The sequence below is a fragment of the Manis javanica genome, chromosome 3, assembly GCF_040802235.1.
Source record: "Manis javanica isolate MJ-LG chromosome 3, MJ_LKY, whole genome shotgun sequence".
In the NCBI taxonomy this organism is placed as follows: Eukaryota; Metazoa; Chordata; class Mammalia; order Pholidota; family Manidae; genus Manis; species Manis javanica.
This window is the reverse complement of record NC_133158.1, coordinates 99,753,968-99,779,467: the sequence shown is the minus strand read 5'-3', so window position 1 is coordinate 99,779,467 and position 25,500 is coordinate 99,753,968. Positions and strand designations below refer to the sequence as shown.

The 25,500-nt window shown below is 33.1% G+C and overlaps 1 protein-coding gene across 10 annotated transcripts in view; it reads right to left on the bottom strand.

The window, feature by feature from the left end:
• The window catches only part of USP25 (ubiquitin specific peptidase 25), a 149,298-nt gene that overhangs the window by 6,984 nt on the left and 116,814 nt on the right, over positions 1-25,500 (bottom strand). For 8 of the 10 annotated variants that reach the window (XM_037012640.2, XM_037012641.2, XM_073231834.1 and 5 more), the window contains 4 exons: positions 24,718-24,813; positions 6,756-6,934; positions 5,185-5,263; positions 1,864-1,943 (listed from right to left, as the gene is read on the bottom strand). In XM_037012640.2, the coding sequence (XP_036868535.2) occupies positions 1,864-1,943; positions 5,185-5,263; positions 6,756-6,934; positions 24,718-24,813 (434 nt within the window). The remainder of the gene's footprint in view (positions 1-1,863; positions 1,944-5,184; positions 5,264-6,755; positions 6,935-24,717; positions 24,814-25,500) is intronic. The other 2 variants (XM_037012644.2, XM_037012646.2) reach the window with 1 other exon arrangement.

The window sequence follows — 25,500 nt, the reverse complement described above, 5'->3', positions numbered from 1 at the left end:
AACAGCTGTAGAGCGTAAAATTAACACTTTTCACGATATTCTGTATTATTTGTCACTATTACCAGTTTTCTAGTTGATCTTTCCAATTTAATAAATATTTGTTTACTATAATATTACTTTCTGATCAAGTATATATTTGAGAATTAATAAGCAAATTATACATTTAAACACACTTCTAAGTTACATCTTAAAGTCCTTTAACAAATGCTAAGAAAAGCTAACATAGAAGGTACGCAAAGAGCAAAAAAGTGACTTTCATCTTTAAAGGTCTTATTGAGATAAATACTGTGTGTATTTATCTGTTAAATTTTAAAATACAGAGGTCTCTATTTCAATTTTTCTCTCCCTAGTCATGTGACCTTGACAAAGTTATTACATCTCTACAGAACCTAGTTTTAGTTTGTTTCCCATAAAATTGAAATCTTAGACACTCTATTCAATTATAAGATCATAGTAATTTTTTTCTCAGAAATATTAATCTCAGATATCCTAAAGTGAATTTGAATATTCCTATTAAAGAAATAAAACTTTGACCAAAATAATAATTCATAAAATGGAGCAAGTGATCAATATAGTTTTCTACCCTAGTGACCAAAGTGAATTATCTTAAAATTTGTAGGACTGTAATAACTGTATCCAAATATTAACAGTACTTTTTAATTTTGTGTGATAACTTTTAAAATTTGGTAAGTGTAAACATGATAGTATTGTGCACTGTCCAGTGAATACAGTAGCATTGTTCAACAGGACTTTCTGCAATGATGGAAGTATTATATCTGTGCTGGACAATACAGTAACTACTAGCTACATGTGTATACTGAACATTCAAAATGTGATTAGTGTGACTCAGGAACTGAAGTTCTAGTTTTAAAGTTTTTAATTAATTTAAATTGTCACAGATGGCTGGTGGCCACAATGTTGGACAGAATGGCTCTAGAAGTAACAGTCCAAGTTGCCTCAGTGGGGGTTTCTTAACTTTACATAGAGGTGAGGGGAGGTAAGGGGGGACGTGAGGGGAGCAAAGGACAGGAAGAAAGAAAGAAAAGAAAGAGTTCAATAACCTTTTTATTTGGCTGCAATGTTATAGTATATTTAAAATATAGCACTTTCTAAGAAAAAAAATTACTGGGCAAATAATGTTAAAGGATATGAGTTAACAATTATGTGGATAATAAGTAAATGCAAACTAGCAAACAGTCTATAATAATAAATAATTCAATATCCATCCTTTCTTAATAGCAATTAAAATAATATATAACAATATTATAATTTAGCAGTAGAAAGTCCTTTAAAAAACATCTGTAATTTAAATAAAAAATAATCTTAATTGTTTCTGTAGTCACAATACTTAGAAGATACATGATCAGTTTCCTAGAGCTATATTTTTAACAGTAGCTGAAAGTTAGGGCAGAGTAAGGTTGGAAACGCTATCTCTGACTTGAAGTCAAGAATAGACTCAGAAAGAATATGAAAAAAGCTGGTGACTGAAAGCAGACATTAGGCAATACAAAGAATTCCATGAACTGGGTACCAGCTTCTTTGGTTCCCAGCAAACTTTGATGCTTTAATGTAATCCTATTTCATCCAAAGCTTCAACTGTAGTGTTTGAGAGTTGATAAAAACCAAGATGCTAATACCAGCCTTACAGATTTAATATAAAATGGAAACATACTAAATGGAATGTGGGGTATATGGGAACTCTCTGTACTAATGGTGCAATTTCTCTGTAGATCTAAAACTTCCTAAAATAAAAACTTATTAAAAATACATGTTGTGAATAAAATCTTTTCTGTGAGTCATATCTGAATAGGGTTAAGTAAAAAAATTAGGCTTTTTGTTTCATATTTGTGCACTCTGTCTTACCTTTCTCTTTGAAAATTTTCTAGCCCAATTATGAGATACATGGTTGTTTCCCTGAACTTCCTATAATCCTGATGCCACTCCTATAGGTGAAAGAAAATATTAAAAGTATGTGTAAGAAGACATTAAAACTATAACGAAAACCATGTATAAAGTAATACATTGTTTTGATAACTATTCAAATTAACAGAAGCAAAGAGTTCAAAGTTAAGATAAACTAGATCTAAGTCGACTTTAATTTCTGACACATGAGTATTTATGAATATAAAAATAAATGTAAAAATTAGACATTGATGAGTATTTAAATAATAAAGATCCTACTAAAAGATAACACAAACACGATAAGCAGGATAATCAATCAGGTTATTACTCTCAAATACTCTTCAGTATAAAAGTATATCATTTTTATAGCTCTACATCACACCAATATAGGAGGTAAAATAAGTTACTATTCTAATATGAATCAACACCAAACACTGCTATTTGATGAAGAATTTTAAGGAACTAAAAGAAAAAGTATACTATTATATCACAATAAATTCAACCTTTAATTTTGCCAAATTTGTGCTAAATTTTAAATGTGGTAGCTTCATCTGAGATGGTGAAGGGAATAGGAGCTTCACGTTTCAACTGCCCCTCCCTTAAAAAAAAACAATTACAGAGCATGCAATAGAACTACATGACTCAGAAATGACATCCTGTAAGCTCTAGGAAACAAAAAAAATCAGGATTTTTTTTCTTGCCCTTTTTAATAAAAACTGATTCAAGGAAAACCGTAAGACTCAATATAGGATTAACCTAAAAGAGGTACAGATACTGATACAAAGGTATTAAAGCTTGTATACACACATTATTATATAAAAATGAAATTAAAACATTTATAAAACCAGTTATTGACCAACTCTACCCTCCTTGAATATAAGTATTTTAACTTTTTAATTTTTGTATTTAACTTTTTTAGGCATAATTTTCATTACTTAATAATATGTAAAGATAAAAATCTATCTGCAAGTATAAAGTTAGCTTGTCTGGGGAATGTATTCAAATTGCCACTTTACTGTCACTAGAATTGCCTTAAAAGTTGTGAGTAGGTAAACTTTTTCTGTAAAGAGCTGAATGGTAAATATTTTAGGCTTTGCAGGCCATGCAGTCTCTGTTGTAATTACTCAACTCTACAACTGTAGTGTGAAAACACATACACAGTATGCAAAATTTTACTTATAAAAATAGGTGGATTTGGTCTGAAGGCCTTGACTTTATAGCAAGATGAAAAGAGGTAGGATACACAAATTCCAAAAGCATGTCATACAAATATTTGTAAGATTTAATGGCTATGCAATTAGAATATGAGAAGTTTTCATCTAAACTGATAAAGTATCCTTATTAGGGAGGGACTGCAGCATCAAATTGCACTTAAAAATCAAGTCCCACATAACTTGAATCTTCAAAACAGGAGTAACCCATTTGCTTACTAACTCTGGTATTTTGTGTACATTTATTTGTCAATGTATTCCTAGATCTTCTATTCTGCTTTGTTGTTCTAATTTACCCATTCTTATGCTATTATTGTTACAAAGCATAATTGTTAAGATACTATGTTGAGTTCTAATAGAATAGGCCTTCCTATTTTGTTCTTCTAGAATGTCTGGGCTAGACTGAGATGTTTGAATTTCCACAAAATTTTTGAATCGGCTAATCAAGCTCCATCAAATAACTTGCTGAAATTTGGTGTATATATATATATATATATATATATATATATATATATATATATATATACACACACACATATGCATTTATTTAGGTCTTCTTTAATGTCTCTTAAATTCATGCATATTTTTTGTCAAATAATTTCTACATACTACATAGTTTTGGATGCTATTGTAAATGGCGCATTTTTAAAAATTTCATTTTCTATTTGTTGCTGGGATAAAGGAATAAAACTTGTATTTGACATAAGTTTACATGTTGCAAAGCTCTCTGCTGAGGGAACGTCCTTGAGAAGTGACTGCCAGTTGACATATAAGCTGGACTCCAGCAATCAGAGGTTCCTCACCTCCATGCCATCGTTATAATATGGGTTCTGCCTGTCTCCCCTGCTCCCAGAGGCTGCCTCAAAGACATAGCCTTGAAACAGTGATGCAGTGTTGATATCATCTGGACAGTAAACGCGACTGAACCCAGTTAAGAATTCTATAAAACTTTTAAGATTTGGCTGGTGGGTATGAAGATCTCCTCATCTTACAGCCATATAAGACAAGCTCTGTATTAAGTTCCCTTGTTTATTTAGGCCTGCTGCCTATCAACTTGGAATGCTTGCCTCTTTCATTGGCCTTTCCCTGCTCCCACTGTCAAGAGCAGGTTTCCATTCACACCTAGAAGCTCCTTAGGCATTTACAGAACAACACTTTATTATTGTCCCAATAAATTTATTTAGATTTTGTTTTTTCTAGGTATAAAATCTGTAAATAATGGTATTTTTTTTCTTGCTCAATCTTTTACTTTTTTTAATTTTTGTTGTCTTACTGTCCTGCCTGAACTTACAGTACAATTCTGAATAAAAGGGGGGATTGCAGCATCCCTTTTTCCTGGTCACAAAAGGAAAGCTTTCAATGTTTACAATTCTTATATATTTGCTATTGTTTTATTTTTTATTTTTTGAGACACATTTCAGCAGATTAGTTACCTTGTAATCCAGGATAGCTAAGGTTTTCATCAAAAATTAATGTTTTTCTTTTATCTGTTAATATGGTGAATACAATAATTGTTTGAGGGAAATCTAAAGTAATTAAATTTGTTACTGGGACCAAACAATCAAAGGCACTTATGAAATCAACTTAAAGTTTACTAGCTGTATAAATTAAAAAGGACAAAGTAAAAAGTTAAATTTAAGTCTGAAGAAATACTAGGTATTTAAGCTGGTAAATTAAAAATTATATAATTTTAAAGCCAAAGTTAATGCAGAGAATTCTGTGCACAAAAATTACAAGTACATGATGTGCAACATGTTCTCTCTAACACACAAAACACTGTCCAGTAATGACAATATATACGGCTATAATGATTAAAACAAATTTTCAACTTCTCCCTAAAATAACTGATACAGCAAATGAAGAAAAATACAGTATGACTTAGGTGTACCATAGTACCTAAAAGAATGCAGGTTCTGTCAACGAAGATGTAACCTACTAGCTGTGAAAACTTGGGGCAGGTTACCTCACCTCTCTATGCCTCATTTTCTCATGTGCTCAGTTGTGCTGAAATGAAGATCAGTGAATTACAGGATTCTTCAACCTACTGTTCAGCCTCTAGAAGGCACATTACCTCATATTCCTCCACGTTTACTTCTTCAGGTTTTATCATTTCAAGTTTGGCTTGAGCAACTTTCATTATGTTGTGACACCTTCAAATAAAAGAAATGCATTCCTAAATCAAAAGCAAAATTCATAAAAACTGAAAGTGTGTGTGACACAAAACAAAACTACCCAACACATTAAAATGAAATCCATTTCCACAGCTCAATACTTTTTGAGGAAATAACTCCCAAACAGTAAAGTGAAAAATGTGTTTTTTACACCAATGTTGGATACTTACAAAGTATATAAAGACAGTATCAATAATTCTAATTTAAATTTGCCATGTTATTTTTACATATGGTTTTTATATTCTATTCTATTAATAAAGACTGTATAGGTAATAAAAATAAAACGTTTATCTATTGAGCAAGCTTAAGAAATATTAATCTAAGTTTCCCCCAAATGGCATTATTCATAAATACCAAAAAGCAATCTAAAATATGCCTATCATTTTAGCTAAGAATGGAAACATTTTAATGGATTTCATGATCAGAATCTAAAGAAATCCCCATAGAATATATGCAGTGACCACATGCATCTCATTGTTAAGCATGAAAGATGCTAAATTATCAAAACAAATGGACTATTTGTAGTCCTCAGGACAAATAGTTGCAAAAGATTAAGAAGTCAATGTGACTACTCCATGAACACTTTTTCCAAATTCAGTATTTTTAATTCAGTATTTTTGAGACATTCATAAAAGGAGAATAATTTATTTCATAATTAAATTGTGACTCCAATGAACTCCAAGAGAGCATGAATGTTTCTGTATTTTAAATCAACTTTCAATTCTTTGAATATATAACTGAGGCATAAATTTTTTGTATTAGTATTAATTCTAACTAGAATAACTAATTTTTTTAATATCATAGTTTATAGGAGTTTCTAGGAAACATTTTTGGATAAACTATAATTAATTTGCCCATTTTAAGGCTTCTCTTTACATCAGAGGATGTTTAATTATTTTATTTGTATATATGATTAAATTCTTTTCTCCAGTGATTCGCAAATAACAGTGATTTGCTCCCTTCAAGGGATATTTGGCAATCTGGGGACATTCTGCATTGTCACCACTTGACAGGGTGCTACTGGCATTTCACTGGTTGAGGTCAGGAACATTGCTAAATGTCCTATTACATTATAGTGTAGCCCCTCCACAAGAAATTATTATCTGACTCAAACTATTCATAGTGCAGGGATTAAGAAATTCTTTTATTCTCTAAAATACTGAGTTCCAAAGGGCAGTTACTTTATATTCTTCTGTTTATCCTTATATTGCTTAGCTCAGTACCTTGGTCCACAATTAAAATGTACTAAAATGATCTAAATTATTTTTAGTTCAAACTTTTAAAGGTCATGACTATAAACTCAAGAGAAAATTGCAAAGCAACTGTTCAAATTGAGTGAAGTCAAATTGTGTGATGTATTTATTGAAATATGCCTTTGTAGATGTATAATATAAAAAATCAAAAACTGCAATGGGAGCTACAAAAAGAAAATTTGAGCATATGAATTAGATATTTCACATTTTTAAATTACCTCTCATCAAAACTCAAATTTCTGTCTCCAAATTGTTCTAATAATGTTTTTTCAATGATTTTCTTCGGTGCCTGGTTCTGGATAAAGTAAACTACTACATGATGTAACCGATAATCTGTTTCTGGTGGGGTATCTTCTTGGGCCAATTTAACCAGTCTTGAATATTCTAACTTAATTGCCTAGAAAATGCAACAAAATGCCAATTTTAGTTAATTATAATAATTGAAATCTTTAGTATTTTAACTTTATTTTTTTCCTTTTAGAGTATTACAAACAAGGTGGTACATATTGCCCCAGGTTCCACAGTTTGAAAGTATTTCCTAAAAAATGATCACATATGCCCCATCCCTTCACTATATAAATGTTCTTTTTGTTTCCACACAGAGAAGTGGTAAACTACACAATGCATCTAAACCTACTATGTGAATAATTTTGTAAAACTTGTCAGAGCTTGGTCAAAATCAATTCAGACGTATCATAAGACTGAGATTTCCATTCCTATGCTTTCTAATATCAGTTTGATGTACATCTCTAACAACCCAAATTCTAGCTCCCTAGAATCCCCATATCTGAAAGACAATGGCTGGCTTTTGAATGCACAATATTATCATTACAATTAACCTGTAGCTGAATAGTTCACAAATAAAGGATGGAAAAGCAAGGTCCAAGAGTATAGTACCACAGAATGAATTCCTCGTTGCTTCAAAAATATTTAAACTTCATTTATGTACTGATTATTAATATTATCACTATTACTACATTCAGGTTTGAGCTTACATTTAAAAAAAAATAAGAAACACCCCAGAATTTACAACTAATTATAAAGGGAGGTAAGAAATACTAATAAATGCTTCCATACATAGCCAAATGACGTGGAAAATATCTGTTCATATAGAAATATATGTAGAGTTATACATCAAATACTGCTATATATAAGAAGCTCATATGATTAAAAATAACTTTTAAAAATATTCATTTATATGAGACATATCTAAATCCTAGCTCTATAACCAGGAAACATTTTGGAGCCCATGCAAAATATATTACAAAACACTGTGACTTTCTTAAGCAATACTTGGCCAACCTGATATTACCACCTACATGGCTGTATTTGATTGAAGGGAGAAAATGTAGCTGACAAACATGAAATGAAGATTCTAGTTATATATTCTTAGATTTCATTAAAGGGAAAGTTAATAAGTCCTTTCTATATAGCTTAATATTATAAATAGAGTAAGATAATTCTTCATAGATAAAATAAATTATTCCTTTTTATTTTTAGGATATACATGTCATTCTAAAGTCCTGACTCTGTTGTTAAAAATACCCATGAAAATTAACTATGTTTTGACATGTAAGATTATAAAAGCTCATTTCACTGCATACCTAATTAGCACACTTATGCTTGCTTAGAACTCTTTAAGATTTTAAATCTTCTTGTTTTCCCAATTTGGAAATAAGGCACATGTTCATTTAAAAACAAAAATATACTGATTTTGTGAATAACTGAAACAAAAACAATGACTTTCTTCCTTACTATGGCCCTGAAGACAATGATTATCATAGGCTATTACAAGATTTTTTGAATATTCTCATATTTCACATATCATCCTTTTGACTAAAATTAGTATGATCTAAAATAAAATAAATTTGTAGTGACTCACTTAAAACAATACTGTAGGAGGTTTAGAAATAAAGAATCAAAACACTAAGTGGTTATCCATTCTACCTACTTTCGAAAATAGAGGTTACGATTTTTTTATATATTGCAAATAGATTTCTATTAGAGAGCTGGAGTATATATCCTCTTTTATTCAAAGATTGTGTTTATCTCTTGCTTTTGTTCTATTTAAGATTCTACTAATTTTCACAAGTAAATGTCATTTACAATTTATAGGTGTTTAAGCCAGCAAAGGCACATCTAAATTTTAGGAGTAATTTTTCAAGCACACAAAAAAACATATTTTACCAATATAAACTTTTCTCCATTTCTAAAATTTATTAACTTCCTTTTTAGTTTTCTGACTTTTAAAATATACTGCAATCATATCTATTTCTTCAAATTTTCAACAGATGTTTCACGCTGATATATTTAGCAGACCTCTGCACCATCTATTGTGATGACTAAAGTTAACATTGCTGAGTTGTTAAATTTGGCTCACATTACTTCCTCAGAATCCTGTCTTAGAATTGTGTTTGTCTTTTCCATACTTTTTGGCTGTTTAAGAAGGTAATTGTATACATTAGTTATCAGATACTTCAATGAAACCCCCACACATTTACAAAATAAAATGTGACATGTGTCATCAGGTGGTAGAACTACTTTGCATTTAATTTTTTAATTTCTCTCTCACCCGAACTTTAACATGACCCTATTAGTCAGATCCATTGTTACCTATTCATTCTTCTTTCTTATTAATCTTCAATAAAAACCTCCTTCCATCTAGGTCAGGCTTGTCTCCCCTCAGAGGCATGCATACCTTTGTTTCTTAAGTTCTCTATAAGTGTGATGCCTGTATTGTTCATTCCCCATCTACCTACAGATGAACCATTCAGTAAGAATTCTGTCTTTAGAAATCTTCAGTTCTAAAGATACTAATAATCTCTACACAGACTTTTTTTCTACTTTTCTAAATATTATAAAATCATATTCTTTTTTACACAATGTGTAACTTCTTAACACAAATGTATAACTTCTTACAGACTTTACTTTGATATAACTGTACATATGTATCAAAAGATACCAAATATACAAACATACAATATACTCTGGAGGCAGTAAGAGCTCAGGGAAGTCAGCTAGACCAGGATTCAAAAAGCTAGGTATACCACTTACTTACCATAACATAAAACAAGTCATATAACTCTCCAAGTCTTAATGTTCCTATCCCTAAAATACATTAGTTGAGTTCAGAATATATATGTGTGTTTATATATTTGTGTGTATGTGTGTGTGATATATGTATATACATAAATATAATGTTTATGGACTACTTAAAAAAAAACTGACAATGTACCAAAAGATAAAGAAAACCTACTTTAAAATACAGAGGACCATATATATTCTTCGACCACAGTGAAATAGGAATTACAAAGAAGATAGAAATTAAAAACAAAAATAACTCCCAAACCAAATACCTGGAAATTTAAAAGTACTATTTTAAATAGTTCTTGGGCCAAAGGAATCGAAACTAATATTAGGAATATAAGTCATCAAAACCTATAGGACACATCCAGACTAGTAGTCAAAGGAAAATCCCAAGTTAACCAGTACAGAATAAAATTATTTTCAACAAGCTAGGAAAAGAAAATAAACCAAAAAAAAAAGGAGAATAAAATGTGGTTATTGGATAAAAACAGGCAAGGCCTTTTCTTTCCAAAAAGCTGGATGGAAGGCACCAGAAATAAGAAAGGTAGTAATACCAAAATCACAGAAAACTTTAAAATTTATAAAAGAATAATACACATAACTTTATGCTAATAAATATTCTGATTAAACAAATGATCATCTAGGAAAATATAAATCACCAGAATGATTTAAGAGGTAAAAAAATGGAAGAGACCTAGAATAACTATGTTAGAACTGAAAAGGTTGCCCAAGATCTATACCCAAAAAAGGAATCAAGCCACACTATTTTAGAACTGTGCTGTTACATAAAATCTTCAAGGATCAGATTAATTTCTATGATATCTGAACTGCTCCAAAGCTTGAGGAGGGAAAGTCTCCTTAATGATTATACAAGGCTAGCATAACCTGAATATCAAACTTTGACAAATACAAAAAAATCATAGATCAATTTATCTTTGAACATAGATGCTAATACCATTATCAAAAATTGATAAACTAAATTGTGTCCAAAAAGAATATATCGGATAGAATTTACAATGTTTAAAAAAAAGGTCAATGTTAAACTCTGTATTCCAAGGATTAAGGATTAAGGAGAAATCTATTCAGCTTCTCAAACAGATGCATTGAAAATTTTCTGAATTCCAGCACCAGTTTAAAAGAAAGCTAACTATGAATTTAAGAAAGTTTTAAAATTTATAAGGAGTATATATAGAAAATCAATATTACATATCACAATAATAAAGCACTAGAGACACGAATTAAAATCGGCAACTACACAAAGGAGCTAACTATGATTATTTTAATATTCGACTGTATTCTGCAAAGACTGGTCAACATAACAAAACCAGAAATGAAATTAAAAGTATACTGGGAGGCAGTTTACTGAAATAATCAAGATTATCAACTGAAAAATTATTAGAAAACTTAAAGGGTTCCAGAAGGTAACTAGATACAATATGAATAAAATTAATCAGTTCTCCCATTACCTGTACAATAACTTGGTAGAAAAAGTGGGGCTAAAGATTCAATTCATAAAAACAAACAATTTTTATTCATCTTGGAATGTATAAAAGAAAGGTATAACACCATTATGAAGTGAATTTGTAAATATTTGTTAAAAAGACATAACAGGACCAAAGAAGTGAAACAAGGCATAGAATGTTCTTTTTTTGGGAAGACTCAAGAATAAAAAAATGTAATTCTCCATCTTATTCTAAATTAATGCATTATATAATTCAAATGTAATCAAAGTCTAATCTGCGGAGGAAAGTAGCAATTGATTCTAAAAATCACCAAAAAGTAAAAATGAGACTTGCCAAAATTTTTGTTTATAAAAGAACAAAAGCGATAGAATGGTTTTCCTATAAAATGTCAAATCATATTACAAATGGTCCATAATGTAAATAGGTTTAGTGTTCCATAGAAAAATAGATGAATGGAATAGAGGACCCAAACAGGCCCACTTATAAATAGATTAAATATGTGATAAAGATAGTATATCAAGTCCAGGTGAAAAGGATGCATTATTCAAAATTTTGTTTGCACAGCTGTAGATTTCTCTATTTGGAGAAAACTAAAATCCCATTTCTAGGAATTTAAACAAAAAGTAAAAATTATGAAAATACCGGGATTAGAAACTTGCATAATTTTAGAAGTGCACATATAGCCCCAAATCCATACAGAAAATGTTGCTACATTTTACAAGATTTTTAAAATTCTGCACAGTAAGACACCAAAAACAAACTTAAACATAGCTAAAAAAATTAAAAATGTAACGTGTAAATTATAGGTGAATTAAATTTCTTAGCAGACCAAAAGCTCCATTAAACAAACACAAAACTCCTAAAAATAAAAAATGTGAGAAGATGATGAGTTATCAGCTAACATAAGAAAAAATAACTGCCATGGAAAAAGATGGTGGCATGAGAAGTGAGGCAGAAAACTCCTCCCATAACCACGTAAAACAAGAAAATACAGCAAATACAACTAATCCTGAAAGAGGGACCTGCAGACTGCTTGCAGGCTGCCTACATCTAGAGAAAACCTCACAGAAAAGGGGAAAGGAGCAAAGCCACCATCAGACAGGACCCAAGCCCTCCCAGCTCACAGGCGGGAGGAAGAGAAATGGAGTCGGAAGGGAGCAGAAGCCGAGGGCTAGTAAACACCCATTCCTAGAGATCTACTCTGGAGCACAAACCCACATCACATGGTACTCTGGAGATTAGAGAGGTTGGAAAGCAAAGACAGGTGGAATACTCAAAGAGACTGTGATGCCAGCCACTTGTGGAGAACGGGTACCCAGAACTGGCTGCTCCAGGACAAATGAAAGTTGTGCACACTGAAAGAATTCCCAACAGTGGGAGGGGTGCTAAAAAGACAAGGATTAGAAAGAGCTTGCTACTAAGGATAAAGGAGAGGTGGACAAAATTGTCCCAGGACATTCAGCCCAGTAGATGGGGAACTTTCAGGAGTTTCAGGCACTCCATCTACCTAGCTGGCAATGAAGCACTGAGGCCCCACACTGCGACAGGCTGCATGCCACTCCTTCCTCCTGGCCAGCACCAGTTTGTAAACTTGCTACCCTTGCCGCCATTGTGCAAGACCAGCTGGAAGGAGGCCCCATCTACAGCAGCTACAGGGACATAGCACAGAGGCTCCTCTCCCTGTATGCTCAGCCCAACCAAAGGTAGAGGGTTGGGGAGGATGAATGGGGGGTGGGGAGAAAGGGGTTAAAGGGTATTATGATTAGCACACATAATGTAGGGGGGTCACGGGGAAGGCAGTATAGCACAGAGAAGACAAGTAGTCATTCTATAACATCCTACGTTGCTGATGGGCAGTGACTACAATGGGGTGTGTGGGGAACTTGATAATATGGGTGAATGTAGTAACTACAGTGTTGCTCATGTGAAACCTTCATAAGATTGTATATCAATGATACACTAATTAAAAAAGAAAGAAAGAGGGAGAGAGAGGGAAGGAGGGAAGGAGGGAAAGAGAGGGAGGGAAGGAAGGAAGTAAAGAAATTACCAAACTATTAAAAAAAAGCAACAGATTATTTTATGTGTTCAGCTATATACTTTCAAGAAATAAAACAGCTGGGGCATCTGCTGAATTCTTCAAGGATGTCTTGCTTTTAGAGAATTAGTGTTTTGGTTTTAGTTTAGTTCCAGGGAAGGAGAGGTCCCTGTTTTACAAGATAGCCCATTCTACTCTTAGGAAGTCCTGATGGCTAAGTTTTACTTTCTCATATTGAGTTGAACTTTTTTTCCCTGTAGTTTATCAATATACTCTATAGTTTTCTTAGTGTTGAAAATAAAATGATTTATTGACAATTATATAAAATTAAAAAAAAGAAATAACTTCCAAAAAATTAATGAAGAGATACCCTTAAAGAGCAAAGAAACACGTAAAATAAGGCAATTTCAGACAACCATCAAAGAAAGCCCAAATTAGTGTAACTATTTGGAGGCAATTTGACAATACTGTCAATATTTGAAATATACAAAACATTTTGACTTGGCAATTCTATTTTGCTATGTTCGTATGAGTTTTCAATAATACATGTACAATAATGTTCATTTGAGAAATGACTCAAATATCCATCAACAAGAGTAATGATGAATTAATAATAGGTAACAATTTTTCAGTGTTCTTTATGTGACAGACACTGTCCAAAGAGCTCTACATGATTATTTCAATAAATTCACAAGGTAACTTATTATTTAAGGAAAAAAATTAGCCCTATTAATTTAGGTAAATTGCCTAAGGTCACATTTACTAAGTGAAAAAGCTAAGATTTAAACCTAGGCATCTTACCCTAAAGCCCCTGTGGGTTAACAGCTAGCTTGGGAGACAGCGTCCTAACCTAAACAGTAAGTTACAGGTATGTTGAAATATTAATCCCATTAGCCTTTATGGTGACTAGAAGTTCCTAGGTCCACAACAGGTGTACATATATTATCATTTTCCAAGTTTGTGGGATGGGATGCCCTTTTCTAAGAGAATGTTCAAATAAATTCTGGTAAGCTTGTAAATAAAATGCAGCTGTGAAAAATAATGAGAAAAATCTATAAATCTTGACATGAATAATAACCCAACATATTACATGGATAAAGAATTATAGAAAAAGAATACAGTAGAAAAAAGTACAATTCTATTTTTAATTTAAATTATAAATGCATGAACAAATATTGAATGTCAATTTTTCTATCTATGTGGCAGGATATACAAAAAATAATCAATAGCAGCTAACTGTGGAGTGAGAAGTGAAAGGTGAAAGAAAAATGTTTACATTCTATGTTTTGGTATATGTATATTTTATTAAACATTATTGGCTCTAAGAAGCCCTCTAGATACTACTGCCTTTGTTTTCCTGTATGTTCTCCTTCCATGTCAAATTGCTTCTTTATCATACTAATGATAATTCCAACTAGTGTTTGCATACCACGAAAAAATAAGCTTCATTAAGGCAGGAATGCAGTCCATCATTTCTCCACCTACATCTATTGGATATAGGACAGGGTCCCAATAGAAGAAGGAGGTAATAAATAACTCTTAAATATGCACATCAACGATAGAAAGCAAAAAATGGAATAATTATATGATAGAACACCATAAGGAGAAAGAAAAAATAAGAACTATATCCAATAACATGGATAAGGTGCCAAACACACTCTTCAATAAATGTAGCCAGACAAAAAAGACCTGTGCTAAAAGATTCCAAGTATATAAAGTTCAACAAAAAACTTATCTATGTTTTTAGAAGCTCAGATAATGTCTGTTTTTGGGTAGGGAGGAAGTGTAGTGGCAGAAAGGAGAAAGAGTTGCTTCTGGAGTACTGTAATGTTCTACTTATTGGCCTAATTGGTAGTTACATAGATATGCTCATTCTGTGATAATTCACCAAGCTAAACATCCATGAACTGTGTACTTTTCAACATATTTTATAATAAATGTACTTTTAATCCTTTAAATAAACAAAGGTAATAAGTATTTCAAAAGTAAAATAAGTGATAAATTTATGTCAACTGGGAATAACTGTTATGAAGCAAAGAAATAACTAGTAAGAAAAAAGTCTTAATATAGAAGTGTTAGTACTTCATTAAAATCCTGCAGATGCTTTAATAGGTATAAATAAAAAACATAAAAAAGAAATTGTATTTTAATGTAAATGAAAAAAGTTTCTACCTCTATATATACACATATAAACAACTGGTATTTCTGAGAATATTTATTCCTTTTTTTTTTCCTTCTGCTTTTACTTTTTGCTCATAATTGCAGCCCTGTACTACCTTTCTCTGGCTTTCATTTATACATGACAAAAACTTAACTCTTTAAGCCACTACTACTTGGGGATTTTCTTTTAACAGTGGAAAGTAATCCTAAAAGATACATCAGTTTGGAAAAAGGACTTAGGTTACTCTCTTTCCTCATTTATTTTTCCCAGGTCTGCCTGCCTATTAATTTTCATATTGTATGCTTATAGGGGCAGACTTCCATGTTGGGTGAGGGGGATCTATGGTTGAAATAACTGTGCCTGACTAGGTTGCTAACTCTTCCTAATCAAAAGGTTAAATCTTAGCAAGTCCACCCACTCAGATATGTTTCATTCTCCAACTTATCTTATGAGTAACAAAGCTAACAGTTTTAGTACATGACATGTATGGAAAATTGAAGCTAACATGGCAAACATACATATATGACATATAAAAAATACACACACAGACACACATATATATATTCATCCCATTTCCTTCAATTAATAAACTAAGCATTAAAAATAACAAAAATTTTAAAATATACTGTATCTAATTTAGGGAAAATAGGAAGACAGACACATCCATCATATGTTAGATACTGTGCTATGTACCTATTTTGTGAATTAAAATTGAATGTTGATAATGATTAGAATAAACTGCCAGGAAAACACAGAACATTTAAACAAGCCAATCACTACAGAAGGAACCAAACAACTGTCAAAAAATCTAAAACCAAAAAAGAGGCTAAAATCCATGTGGTTTTACAAGTCCCAATTTGATGATTTATGTGTAAACTACCTAGAATATAAGAAAAACAGGGAAGCGCTCAAGTTTACTTTCTAGACTTAACGTAAGTATAAACCAAACTTGATAAAAGCACAAAAAAGAATGTAAATTATTTTATTAATACATAATGCAAAACACTCAAATGCTACTGAATGAATGTAAACAGTGTATTTGAATTTATAAAATAAAATTTACTAAGAAAGGTGTTTAAAGAAAATATTTCAGAACATTAATAACACCTTGAGTTGAATAAGAGTTTTCTATAGCAATGAAACTACAGAATCCAAACAGGAGGAGAAATATTTGAAAACAGCATTTTTGGAGCTTCTTTATGAAAAAAGATACCTTAACTAATTCAAACAAATGACAGACTAGGAAAAATATAGGACATATGTTTATAAAAAGGGTAATATTTAATAATTGAGAGTACACCTATACCATGGAATATTAAAAGTAGGTAGTAGAGAAGCAAGAGGATGAAAGATGGCAGTGTGAGAGGTGAGACAGAGAACACCTCCCAAAACCACATATAATACGAAAATTATACAACTAATCCTAAAACAGCAACAGAAAAGAAGGTCATGCCAGATGTATATCTGGAGAAAAGAACAGACTTCACAAAACTGGGTAATGTACCAAAGCCTTGATCCAGCGGGACCCAAGCCCTTCCACAACCCCATGTCACTGGCAGGAGGAAGAGAAATGGAGCAGGGAGTGGGTGGAAGCCTAAAATTGCTGAACTTCCAGTACTGGAGATCTGCTATGGGAGTATGAAATCTACATAGCATGGTGCTCTGGAGATTAGTGGGGTTTGAGAGCTAAGACAGGTGGAATACTTGGAGAGACTGAGATTTCAGCCATTTGTGGAAAATAGGGATCCACATCCAGCTGTTCTAGGACAAAGAAACGTGGGCAGTTTGGGAGACTTCCTAACAGCGAGAGAGGGTTGCTAGAGAGGCAAGGATTGCACAGAGCTTGCTGCTCAGGAGAAAAAACAGGTGGACAAAATTGTCTGGGCACACTCTGCCCAGCAGTTTTGGGAACTTTCAAGAGCTTCATATGCTCCATCCCTCTGGCGGGCTACTCAGTTCCGAGGTCCATCACAGTGATATGCAACCTGCTGTGCCTTCCTCCTGGCCTGCTGCCACCAGGTTCCAAACTGGCATTTCCTGCCCTGGTGTCAGGCCAGCCAGAGGCAGGCCCTGCCTATGGAAGCTACAAACACAAAGCACAGAGGCTACACCTGTGTGCTCATCCCACTGTTTCTGACAGTGGAGAGAAGCATATCAGCCGGGAAGCAGGAAACAGCTGTTTCCTCTGCCCAAGCACCAGAGATGCTCCCCTGCAATCTCCGACATCACTCAAGGGGCTAAGCAGCTCCAGAGAGTAGAGCTTCTGTGCACTAGAGGGCACCACATACAAATACGAAACATCAAAGGAACCTGGTTCAAACCAAAATCCCATAAACACCAGAAAAAGGACTAAGTGAAATTGAACTCAACAATCTTCCTAAAAGAGAGTTAAAAATAAAGATTATAAACATGCTTATAAAGGTACATTCAACAACTCAGGGATGAATTTAGGACAGAGATTCAATCATTGAGAAATTCCATATCTGAAATGAAACATACAATGGAGGGCCTTAAAAGCAGATTAGATGTAGTAGAAGAGAAGACAAATGGGATAGAAATTAGAGAAGAAGAATACAAAAGAGGTGAGGCACAGAAACAAAAAAGGATTTCTAAGAATGAAAGAATATTGAGAAAACTGTGACCAATCCAAAAGGAACAATATCCACATTATAGGAGTACCAGATGAAGAAGAAGAGAGAAAAAGGACTACAAAGTGTCTTCGAGGAGGTAATTGCTGAAAATGTCCCCAATCTGGGGAAGGAGATAGTCTCTCAGGCCATGGACATGCACAGATCTCTCAATACAAGGGAACGAAGGAAGATAACACCAAGACATATAATAATTAAAATGGCAAAGATCGAGGATAAGGACTGACTTTTAAAAGCAGCTGGGGAGAGAAAAAAGATCACATACAAAGGAAAAACCATCAGGCTATCAACAGACTTCTCACCAGAAATCTTATAGGCCAGAAGGGTGTGGCATGATATATTTAATGCAATGAAACAGAAGGGACTCAAACCAAAAATACTCCACCAGAAAGATTATCATTCAAATTTGAGGGCAGAATTAAAACAATTTTCAGATAAGCAAAAGCTGAGAGAATTTACCTCCCACAAACCACCTCTACAGTGTATTCTGGAGGGACTGCTATAGATGGAAGTGTTCCTAAGGCTAAATACCTGTCATCAGGGGAAATAAAACTACAGTAAAGAAAGTAGAACAATTAATTACTAAGCAAATGCAAAATCATATTAACTATCCACAAAGTCAGTGAAGGGACAGATAGAGAAGTACAGAATATGATACCTAATATATACAGAATGGAGGAGGAAGACAATGGAGAAAAAAAAAAAGAACATTTACGTTGTGTTTGTAATAGCATACTAAGTGAATTATATTAGACTGTTACTGTTATATAGTAAGGGAATTACCCTTGAAACTTTGGTAACTACAAATCTAAAGCCTGCAATGGCAATAAGTACATACCTATTGATAATCACCCTAAATATAAATGATCAAAAGACATAGAGTCACTGAATGAATAAAAAAAACAAGACCCATCTATATACTGCCTAAAAGAGACTCACTTCAAATCCAAAGACATACACAGATTAAAAGTAAAGGGATGGAGAAATATACTTCATGTAACTAATAGGGAGAAAAAAGCAGCAGTTTTAGTACTTGTATTAGAAGAAATAGACTTCAAAACAGAGAAAGTCACAAGAGACAAAGAGGGACATTATATAAAGGTAAAGGGGACAGTCCAACAGGAGGATATAACCATTACAAATACCTATGCACCCAACACAGGAGCACTACATATGTGAAACAAATACTAACAGAATTGAAGAGGGAAATAGAATGCAATGTATTCATTTTAGGAGACTTCAAGACTCCACTCACTCCAAAGGACAGATCAACTGGACAGAAAATAAGTAAGGCATCAGAGACACTGAACAACACATGAGAACAGATAGACTTAACAGACATCTACAGAAGACTCCACCCAAAAGAAGCAAGATACCCATTCTTCTCAAGTGTACATGAAACATTTTTGAGAATAGACCCCATACTAGGCCACAAAAAGAGCCTCAGTAAATTCAAAAAGATTTAAATTGTACCAACCAGCTTCCAGACCACAAAGGATTAATGACCAAATAAAAAGAAATCAACCAATATATGGAGGCAAATGGCAACAATAATTCAACAACACAAAATCTGTGGGCGCAGCACAGGCCATGCTAAGAGGGAAGTATAGTGCAATACGGGCATACCTCAGGAAAGAACAATCCCATAAGAACAGTCTAAACTCACAATTAATGAAACTCGAAAAAGAAGAACAAATGAGGATCAAAGTCAGTAGAAGGAGGGACATAATAAAGATGAGAGCAGAAATAAATAAAAATCAAGAAGAATAAAATAATAGACAGTCAGAGAGCAGAAATAAATAAAATCAATGAAAGCAGTAGCTGGTTCTTCTAGCAAAATAGATAAGCCCCTAGCCAGACTTATGAAGAAAAAGAGAGTCTACACACATAAACAGAATCAGAAATGAGAAAGGAAAAATCACTATGCACACCACAGAAATACAAAGAATTATGAGAGAATACTATGAAAAATTATATGCTAACAAATTGCATAACCTAGAAGAAATGGACAACTTTCTAGAAAAATACAACCTCTAAGGCTCACAGAGGAAGAAACAGAAAATGTGAATAGACCAATTATCAGCAACGAAATTGAATTAGTAATCAAAAAACTAAGAACAAAACCTGTGATGGTTTCAATGCTGAATTTTATCAAATATTTAGTGAAGACTTTTAACGTCCATCCTCCTTAAAGTTTTCCAAAAAGTAGAAGAGAATGGAATACTTCCAAACTCATTCTATGAAGACAGCATCACTCTAATACCAAAGCCAGGCAAAGACACCACCGAAAAGAAAATTACAGACCAATATCCCCAATAAACAGAGATGCAAAAATACTCAATAAAATATTAGCAAATCAAATTCAAAATGCATCAAAAAATCATCCATCTTGATCAAGTAGGATTTATTCCAGGGATGCAAGGATGGTAAAACATTCCAAAATCCATCAACATCATCCCCTATATCAATAAAAAGGACAAAAATCACATGATCATCTCCATAGATGCTGAAAAAGCATTTGATAAAATTCAACACCCACTCATGATAAAAACTCTCAAAAAAATGTGTACAGAGGACATAAATGCCATATATGAAAAACCCACAGCCAACATCATACTTAACAGTGAAAAACTGAAAGCTTTTCCTTTACGATCGGGAACAAGACAAGGATGCCCACTCTCCCCACTTTTATTCAACATAGTACTAGAGGTCCTAGCCACGGCAATCAGACAACACAAAGAAATAAAAGGCATCCATTCGTAAGGGAGAAGTTAAACTGTCACTCTTTGCAGTTAACATGATATTGTACATAAAAAACCCTAAAGTATCCACTCCAAAACTACTGGAACTAATATTTGAATTCAGCAAAGTTGCAGGATACAAAATTAATACACAGAAATCTGTTGCTTTCCTATACACTAACAATGAACTAGCAGAAAAAGAAATCAGGAAAACAATTTCATTAACAACTGCATCAAAAAGAATAAAATACCTAGGAATAAACCTAACCAAGGAAGTGAAAGACCTACATCCTGAAAACTACAAGACACTCTTGAGAGAAATTAAAGAAGATACCAATAAATGGAAACACATCCCTGCTCATGGATAGCAATAATTAATATTGTCAAAATTGCGCTCTTGCCTAAAGCAATTTACAGATTCAATGCAATATCTATCAAAATACAAACAGCATTCTTTAACGAACTAAAGAAAATTGTTCTAAAATTCATATGGAACCACAAAAGAGCCCGAATAGCCAAAGCAATCCTGAGAAGGAAGAATAAAGCTGTGGTGATTATGCTCCCCAACTTCAAGCTCTACTACAAAGCCACACTAATCAAGACAATTTGGTAGTGGCTCAAGAAGAGACCCATAGACTAGAACTAATATCTGAATTAGATATAAACCCAACCATATATGGTCAATTAATATATGATAAAGAGCCATGGATATACAATGGGGACAGGACAGACTCTTCAACAACTGGTGTTGGCAAAACTGGACAGCTACATGCAAGAGAATGAAACTGGATTACTGTCTAACCCAATATACAAAAGTAAACACAAAATGGATCAAAGACCTGAATGTAAGTCATGAAACCATAAAACTCTCAGAAGAAAACATAGGCAAAAATCTCTTGAATATAAACATGAGCAACTTTTTCCTGACCACATCTCTTCAGGCAAGGGAAACAAAAGCAAAAATGAACACATGGGACTACATCAAGCTAAAATGCTTCTGTGTAGCAATGGACACCATCAACAGAACAAAAAGGAATCCTACAGTATGGGAGAATGTATTTGTAAATGACATATCTGACAAGGGGTTAACATCCAAAATATATAGAGAACTCACACACTTTAACACCCAAAAGGCTAATAACCATATAAAAAATGGGCACAGGATATGAGCCAACACTTCTCCAAAGAAGAAATTCAAATGGCCGACAGGCACATGAAAAGATGCTCCACATCTGGGAAATTCTTATTAAAACCAGAATGAGATATCACCTCACACCTGTTAGGATGGCCAACATCGAAAAGACTAGGAACAACAAGTGCTGGCGAGGATGTGAAGAAAGGGGAACCCTCCTACACTGCTGGAGGGGATATAAGCTTGTTCAACCATTGTGGAAAGCAGTATGGAGGTTCCTCAAAAAACCAAACATCGAAATACCATTTGACCCTGGAATTCCACTTCTAGCAATTTACTCAAAGAAAACAACCTCTCAGGTTCAAAAAGATGTATGTACCTCTGTGTTTATTCCAGCACTATTTACAATAACCAAGATATGGAAGCAACCTAAATGTCCATCTATAGATGAATGGATAAAGAAGAGGTGGTACATATACACAATAGTATACTACTCAGCCATAAGAAAGAAACAAATCCTACCATTTGCAACAACATGGAGCTAGAGGGTATTATGCTCAATGAAGTCAGTCAGACAAAGACAAATACCAGATGATTTCCCTCATTTGTGGAGTATAACAATGAAGCAAAACTGAAGGAACAAAATAGCAGCAGACTCACAGTCTCCAGGAAGGGACTAGTGGTTACCAAAGGGGAGGGATCGGGAGGGATGGAGATACGGATTGTGGGGTATCATGATTAATGTACATGATGTTTGTGGGGTCACGGGGAAGACAATGTAGCACAGAGAAGACAAGTAAGGACTTGCGGAGGGACTCGATAATAAGGATAAATGTTGTAAGCACATTGTTTTTCTTGTGAAACCTTCATAAGAGTATATAGTAATGATACATTAACAAAAAAAAATACTTACAAAAAAAAAGTAGGTAGTAGAGATAATGTGGTAGATACAGTATCTTAACTTCAAGAATGCCCAGAAATATATTTCTGCATCATGTAAGTTACAAAATAATCTCAATAGTAAAACTTTAAAAATGAAAAAAAGAATGTCTATATGTACGTTTTTGTATAAAGAAAAGGAAAACACCAGAAAGGATATACAAGTGTTAAAAGAGTGATTACAACAGGACAGTGGCAGAGATTGTCATTATTAAACACCTCTATATTAGTGAATAATTATATTTTGTATATATTACTTTTGTTATCTAAATGACAAATTTTCTAAAATTGTATTACCAGCTAGAGTTTTCCTAATGCTAATCATTTACCTATACCAAAAAACACATTAGCAACTACTAATGTTTACATAATATTACACAATATATCCTCGATTAACAGATGGAGGAAAATATACAGAGATATGTATCTTACACATGCATGCAGATTTTACACATACATGTATGTAGACGGAGGGATGGGAACTGTATGTAGTGTGTACATGTAGGGCAGGAGAAGAAGGAGGGCTCGTTGTTCACATCCCATAGCAGGGAATTTCATAGGAAACGTAAAATAAGAATCAGAGAAATACAAGCAGTCTACTTAAAGGTATCGAATTAACTGAAAAAAGATTAAATAATTGGAAACTGTAACAATGTCAGGGGACAGTGGGCTGTTTTGTGTAGTATGTATAATTAGTTGGCTCTTTAAAATATATGCAGGTAATATTTAGTGAAAGTGAGATTTCCAATTCAACATATAAATGTCCAATTTGACAAAAAAATCACAATGGCACTGTAAACAATAGCAACTTTTTGACAAGAAATAGATGAAAATTTTAGAAGATATCTATTCAGTGCTTTTTAAGAAAAGAAAATGTAGACAACCAGGAATAAGGTGAATTTTTAGACATAAAAGTTGTTTTGTTTATGAGTAGTTTTCAACCTCTCTTTTGGGACCTTAAACAGGGTGATCAACTCTTCCTAGGACCAGTTTCCTGAAATGTCCACACTTCAGTTCTTAAAGTCCTGTATCCTAGGAAACCCCTTAGTCCCAGGCATGCAGGATGGTTGGTCACTCTAATCCTAACAAGTTCAAAGTTGTTTCTTGATACAAAGTTACCATGTACCATATACTGAAAGAAATATTGAAAATAACAGCTTTTTGAAGATCAAGTTGGATGGTGGCAGAATATAGGCAATTAAGGGGAAATAGATTTGTAATGTCAAGAAATTACAATGCAGGTTATTGTGTTGAATTATACCTCATAAAGCTGTTATGAAAAGAGAGGAGGTGTGAAAAACACTCCAAGATTTTTGGTTAATCTAAATCAAACAGGCATAGTGTTTTCATCTTTCAAATATGTAAAAAAAATCAAGTATTATTGCAATCAAAACATTGTAAGGATCTGTTACCACAGAGAAAAAAGATTTGGTCATGGAATAATGCATCAGCTTGATGGTCTCATATGTCTTGAAATGACTAGGATATCAAAAATTAATTATGGGGAAAACTGAAGTAAATAAGAAACATAATAAGATAATAAATGAAAAAAATCATTTTAGAAACAACCAAATGAAGAAAATAATTTAGTATCGAATGATAATGAAATTTTTAAAAAAATGTAATATTGACTAATAATATAATCAAAGAAGAGAAAATATACTAGAAGCAGTAGCCCAGTTCCTACTTTTGCTCATCAATACACTTTATTCCCTTCATAAAAACAAAATACAACTTCCAGCTAACAAATCAAAAGTGCACTATTAGAGTAAATCAGATTAAATGCTTTTTGTTGAATTAGCTCGATTAAAATAAAATTGGTCTTAGACCCATGTGTCAAATAAATCACCAGAACATCAGGTGGACATTGGTAAGCTTGGAAAAGATAAATTTTACAGGAAACTAAATTTAATTCAAGAAAATAAAATTTTTAATTAAAAATGCAATGCAATGAAATGAGAATGTTCATTGTACCTTAAAGAACCCTGCTTCAGGGCCACACCTGTCATACGCATTCCTGGATTTACCTATCGCCATGATAATACCTTGCATGTTCGGTGTCATCATCATCTGCCACGAGGGATTTAAATAAAGAGTTTTTGAATGGTAAACATAAATAAAAATAATTTTAAACAAAATAATTTATTTACATGCAAGTTAAAAGTCCTTTGTTTTTTAATATTTATACTTTGGATATTGCGTTTATTTATAGCCAATGTGATCCAGTATGCATGTATCTTTCAAAATCATCCATACAGGAACACAACTAGCTAATATGGTGCCTTTGTGCAAATTGCAAAAAGGCATCCTCTCTGACCTGAAGAATGGTAAAAAGGAGCTCCCTTCTTGACAAATAGAAAAACGTGCTGTTTTCCTGAGAGAACTATTTGGAAAAAACAACACTCATTTTATTTAAAAAGGCACCTCTTATTTAAGGCTTGGGGAGCTTAGCCTGGGATCAATTTCAACTCCATTCATGCCTGTTGGCTTAACACCCCTGCATAACTATACATCTAAATACCCATAAGCAGCAGCCCTGTATTCACATGACGTTCCAAGGCACATGCACTGTTAAACTATCACGCTATGAATTAAACGAAACACAGTTCTGCGAATAGCATAAGCACTTGCACAAAAGACAGTATTAAGTGATTAATCACAATTCTACTTTTTTAAATGCCAGAAGGCTCATCCTAAAATAACCACTCAGGTGCTTGACCAGTAAGTCAACATTTCTACTAAAAACATGTCAGTTTC